Below are 6,000 nucleotides of genomic sequence, written 5' to 3' on the forward strand. Positions count from 1 at the left end.
TGATGATAAAAAGGATAATATGCACAAAAGATGATCCATCTCTGGTGTCAATTACAGATGCTTTCAACTACCAGTACCATTTTTTAAAACACACTAAGAACACTCCCCACTCCCTGTAGAACAATGAAAGAAATTACAAGGGAAAAAGCATGCTTGAGTGTGCCAAGAAAAACTCAGGTCCTGATGGTAAAATATACTCCAGAAGAAATGAGGGCTTTGGCCTAAGAATTTTTCATTTTCCTCCAAATATTCTTTCCTCCTCCTCCCAATAAGAACTGAGATTCCCTGGGGAAATTACTCAGCCTTCGGCTCTCAAGCTGGCGTTTTAAGTAAAGTTAATCCCTCTCCATATATATCCCTCCTAATCTACAGTTCAAGGGCAGGAGAATATTCCAGACCTAAATTTATCTGTATATTCCAATCACATAACCCTGGCCTCTGGTTCAGGGATGCAGAGACAACTTAAGTTTGTCAAATCAGAATGAATCTCCAGACTTAGGGTGTAAGAACTAACTGGCAAATATGGCAGCCATTTGTATCCAAAAGAAGGATAACCTGAAACGGAAGGAGATGGGAGAGAGGAAAGACTTGTGGCCAGCTCCGTGTTAATTGTTTAAGCCAATTTAAGTTGGCTTGAAACACACAGGTCATGAAATACACAGATCTTCCTGGGATAGAGAGCCAAAGTTTTTAGGAGTAGGATAACAAGTTCATATTTGTGTTTGAGAAAAATACCTCTGAGAACTGGATGGATAATAGACTATGGAAAAAAGGGATTATTGATGGCAAGGCCAGAAGCAAAAAGACCAGTTCTGAGACTATTATAACAGCCAAGTGAGTACTAATGAGAGCCTAAATGAGGGAAATGGTAGCAAGAATAAGAATGGGACAGAATAAGGAAGTAATCAGGAGGTAGAGCAAAAATCAATAGGACATGGAGATTAAATAAACGAGGAGATTAAGGTGGCAAGAGGAACAAAAGCATCTACAAGTAGCTGGAGAGTCTAGATAGGTGGTAAAAGAGACTAGAGTATGGGCAAATTACTCATAATTTGAGGAGAGGGAGTTAATGGATTCAAGTTTAGAATGGTAAGTTTTATTGAAGAAAGAGAAGAAACCTCAGACGACTACATAGCAATCAGTCTGCTTCAAGTATATCTTTCATATCATGATCCCTCTAGAAACCAGGACAAGTCAGTCTTCATTCTCTGTGAAGATGAATAAGCATCTTTCTTGTCTTTCTAAAAATGTTTGTGGATATTATGGGTTATGTAATCATTCAACTTTTTTTTAGGTTAAGTGATTAAACTGCCTTTTAATACAAACATAATAAAAAAATTAATGTGAAATGGATCTCAGATGTAAGTATTATATAAAAGCTAAAGCAATAAAGCTTCTGAAGAAACTTTAAGCGAATGTCTTTACAACTGTAGGCAGAGATGTCTTAAAACACAGTATGAACCATAAGAGAAAAAAATGACAAATTAAAATTCATCAAAATTTAAAACACCCGTTCATCAAACTATACCCCTGGAGTAGACTGTTCCAGGGCAGGACTGCTGCTGAAGCCTCAAGCGAGGTCCAGCTAGATCCGGGCCAGACAGAGATTGCTTCCCATAAATCCCCTCAGAGACTGACTGACAGACCCCTCCCTTATGCTCCAGCAGTGCTGGTTCCTACTAGAACAGGTCCTTGCTCTGCCCCGCGAAAGCATGTAAGGCATTTTCCCCATATTTGGGGTGAGTCATGCCCCAGTACCCCATCCATCCAGCCTTGTCCGATATACTCCTTTAGTGCCTGCCATGCCTCTCGTATGTTAAGTTCCCTTAATAAACTCTTGGTATAATTGATGGAAGTTGTCAGCCTTTCTTTGGTCTCTTGGTCCCAGGAAATTTTCTCAACACATCTCTAAGACAATGTTGGCTAGCAGGTAACCCTGCCTTGCTCTGATTTTAATCAGGATAACTTTAGTATTTCACCTATTTTTAAATCTGAATTTGGAAGATTATTGGATTTGATAAAATACGTCTTCAGCAATGTCAGAATCACATACCTTCTCTGTTGTGTCTGCTCACCCACGGGCTGTGAAAGAATTCAGGAGTGAGATAGAAATATAGATTTATTAAAGAAAGTGGAGGGTTGGCTGGGCTGAGTCTGCTGGAAATCACTGCAAACTACTGGGTTTCAAGTCTTTGGTCTCAAGTTTTATGTTTTCCTGTAGTTGGGGGAGGGGGAAGGTGCGGTAAAGCTGGTTATCACGACCTTTGCATATGTTATGTGGATTTCAGTTGGATCCAGGAGAGTGCATCCCTTACAGGTGCAAAACCTCTCCCAAGTCACAGGGCCAGCCCTGGGCCACAGTAAATAGAAACACTGAAACTGCACAGTAAATGTATAGGAAGCAGAATCAGTAAGAGGCAAAGAAAAGAAAGCTTTCAAAAAGTCCCAAGCTAGGGTGGCAGGTTAACTCAGATGGTTAGAGCACAGCGCTCATTAACACCAAGGTCGACGATTTGATTCCCACGTGGGCCAGTGAGCTGTGCCTCCATGACTAGATTGAAAACGACTACACTTGGAGCTGATGGATCCTGGAAAAACACACTGTTCCCCAATATAAAAAAAAAAAAAAAAAGAAGAAAATCAAAGTTTTGGATAACCAAATTATATTTAAAGGAATGAGGGAAACTCACTGTTTAAAAAAAAAGTCTAAACTGTTTTATGAAATGAAAAAGACTTTTTAATAAAGATTATCAGTACTAAAGCCAGGTTTCCCATTAATTCGATTTACCTAAAGTGGCATTCTTACATCTGCTAGAAACTTTTCCAATATCTTTCAAAAGCCCATATATTTCCAAACGCTAAAACATGCACCCAGTAACTACTTTCCACAAAGAGCAGTCTCCACCAGTAAACAAAGCATGCAGAGCACTCTCCTTTTATCACACCAATACTGTCTGGTTGGCTTACAGCCAACAATGGGGCTCACATAGATTTATTTTTCCTGTAGATCACGCAGTGCATTTGCCTAATGCAGTGCCCTAGATTTTACAAATTACATTCACTGATGTACTTGCAAGTCTGCAGATTTGAACATTTTCAAGACATAAGATATTTGTATAAAATAGTTTGTCTTGATCATTAAGAAAAGCACTAATATTTTGAAGCCATATACTATCCTTTTGCTATACAGTAATTTTAAATTTCTATAAAGAGATATCCTGGTTTTTAAGCAAAGTTAGGGTTGAGCCAAGACGCTGATGTTCTGTCTGCATTCACACTGCACAAGAACCCACACATACCAAAGATCTTGAAAGCTTTCAAGGCCAAAAATTTCTATTTTGTGTCCTGTAAAGGCACTGAAAAGGAAACTTGAAACTATAAATAGCACAGCAAACACCAAATACCTGGGGGCGAAATGTTTTGCTTAAAATGGCACATAACACAATTAGATATAATGTCCATATTATATAAAAAAAATGAATATGAACTAACAAAAAAACTGATGGTTAAGAATTTATTATCACTAAAAAGTTCTATAGGTCATCTTATTACTATTTTTAAGGTATTTCCTCATGATACAGTAATATTCACTGAAAAGTGGCTTGGGTGTAACCCTCCATCATGATGTCACAAAACCTGAAATGCGAGGGAATCCGATTTAATGCTGGTGCAGTTTAGGGGTACCACAATCAATCTGGAGCAGGCATAGGACAACACCAGGTTTCCTCACTGCCCCTGATAATCAATGCTCCCCATACCAATACGATTTTAAAAATTCTAACCTAAAAGAAAAATCAGATTTGCCTGCGGTGTCTGCTTGAAAGGTACAAGGACCACCTGTCAATGGGCAGGAAAGTAAGTGGGTGTAAAATGGCTTCTCCTAGCCGACTAAAAGGCAGTAAATCACAAGCAAATCCCTTCTTGGAGTAAGGGCTTTACAACAAACGTTGTAACCATTCACATAGTGTGACAAGAACCCCCAACCATTTCAACTCGGGATCCGAACATGCGCACGAGTGCACAGCAAACCCGAGGCTAGATGCGAGCAGAGAATGGGCACACCTGGTCTGCAACCATGACCGCAGGGTTAACTAAACATGCCCAGTCACCCTACCACGCTGTCAGGACCCATCAAAACATAAAGCCCACCAGATGTTAAGAAAGAAACGGAAACACGTGCTCCGCAGATAAGATCAGAGTTCTCTGGCCACCGAGAGAACTTTCACCGGAAACCGCGGGGTTCCGAGGCGGTCGCAGCCGGCTCTGTGCTCAGGGCTTTCCAGAGCGCCCCGGCCTACCCGCACCCCCGAAATGCCCCCAACTCCGGGCCCTGACCCGACCCTCGCCACAGGTTGGCAGAGCCGAGGCGATCACGGGCACGCCTGCCCAGAGAATGAAGTTTCTAATAATATAACTTTACGAGGATTAACGCCGGCGTCACCCAACCCAAGGCCGAACCAGGAGCCAACTTGGAGTGGTGGAAAGATAAGCGAGGGCGCAGGCCGGGGTCCCGGGATCCTGTCGCCCCCTTGCTGGTAGATGCGCCCCTGGCGCGTCGCCGCAGCCCAACGCGCTCACCAGGTTCCAGACGCCGAGCAGGATGGTGCCGGTTCGGACATGGCAGCACAGGCAGCAGCTGTTGGAGTAGAACCGCGTCCAGGGCGCGACCATCTTCATAGTTCCAGCCGCAGGCGCTGTGGCGCGAGCGCGCGCCCAAGTTTGCAGAAACCTCGGCCGCGTCACTCCCGGCCGCTCGGCTCAGGCCCGGCTCGTGCCCGCTCGCCTGCTGCCCTACAGCCCAAGCTCGCTCCTCCGCGGAGATCCGAGAAGCTGCGGCAGGACCCTTAGCTCCCAAGGCAGCGCGAGGAGGAGCTGGAGGGGGCGGGGCACGTGACCCGCGCCCCGGCCGGTGATGTCACCGCGGTCTCCAGGCAGCTGCGGGCGCCGCCAGCCCAGTGTTAAATTAATAAATCATCTTGCGCCACCGGCGGGACCCAGAGTCGGCCACCGTGGAGTTCCGGGCCTTCGCTGTCTCATTTGGTCATTCGTGTAACACTATCACGGGGCTATGGTTCTTTTACAGTCTAGTTGGTAGTGATTTTCTCCCCTTCCACTTTTATCTTGCAAATAATCTGTTGGTGCAGTGCTATCACTGTTGGCATCTTACACACTGGAGGAGGGAAAACTGCAGGGTGTGATTCCGGTCAACTGCAGTACTCTGAAGCGCTGTTGAGTCCGCCAAGAGCAATTTGTCTCTTCTTCCCAGCTCAATTACTGTGGGAGTAATCTCTTCCCAGAAAATAGGATGTGTGTCAAGGACATCCTCACTGTAGCCTTTTTAATCAGGACTGCAGCTCCGAAGAAACAGTCATCCAGCCAATTACTCCCATAAGGTCTCTGCTAGACAACATAGAAGGCTGCTGGTGGGCTCAGTTGATAAGAGCGGGAGCTCTCAATAAGGTTGCTGGTTCAATTCCCGCATGGGATGGTGGGCTGGGCCCCCTGCAACTACAGATTGAAAACAGTGACTGGACTTGGAGCTGAGCTGTGCCCTCCACAACTAGACTGAAAGAACAACGACTTGGAGTGGATGGGCCCTGGAAAAACACACTGTTCCCCAATATTCCCCAATAAAAAATAAAAAATTAAAAAAACTGTCGTTTAAAAAGAAAAGACACAACATAGAGCTTTAAGAGATACTGAAAGATAATTTGGGGTTATGCTCTCCCAAGTGGTGTATTGCTTGGAAGCACCCTTGTCTTAGGTTAACCTCTGAGGAATAGAGTGAAGAAATGAAAAATGGAGTCACTATAGTCAAGCTGCTAAATTACTCCAATCAAGTAGGTTGAGGTATGAGGAAATAATTCTATTCTTGTTTTAACTAGCCTGGGAACTTAAATCTTTGAACTTCCCAGTCCTGTCTCAATGCCTGATATATATAAAACCTCCAGATAACTCTCTGATTATCCCCCTGAAAGACTAAGGAAAGAATGTTCAGGT

At 43.9% G+C, this 6,000-nt stretch overlaps 1 protein-coding gene across 1 annotated transcript in view; it reads right to left on the bottom strand.

Moving 5' to 3' along the window:
• LAPTM4B (lysosomal protein transmembrane 4 beta) overlaps positions 1 to 5,314 on the bottom strand; it is an 87,127-nt gene extending 81,813 nt beyond the window's left edge. The window contains exon 1 of the mRNA XM_081071133.1: positions 4,579 to 5,314. Within this exon, the coding sequence (XP_080927259.1) occupies positions 4,579 to 4,677 (99 nt within the window). The 5' untranslated portion in view covers positions 4,678 to 5,314. The remainder of the gene's footprint in view (positions 1 to 4,578) is intronic.
• Positions 5,315 to 6,000: the final 686 nt, after the last annotated feature.

Source organism: Rhinolophus hipposideros (assembly GCF_964194185.1).
Source record: "Rhinolophus hipposideros genome assembly, chromosome: 13".
Classification (NCBI taxonomy): Eukaryota; Metazoa; Chordata; class Mammalia; order Chiroptera; family Rhinolophidae; genus Rhinolophus; species Rhinolophus hipposideros.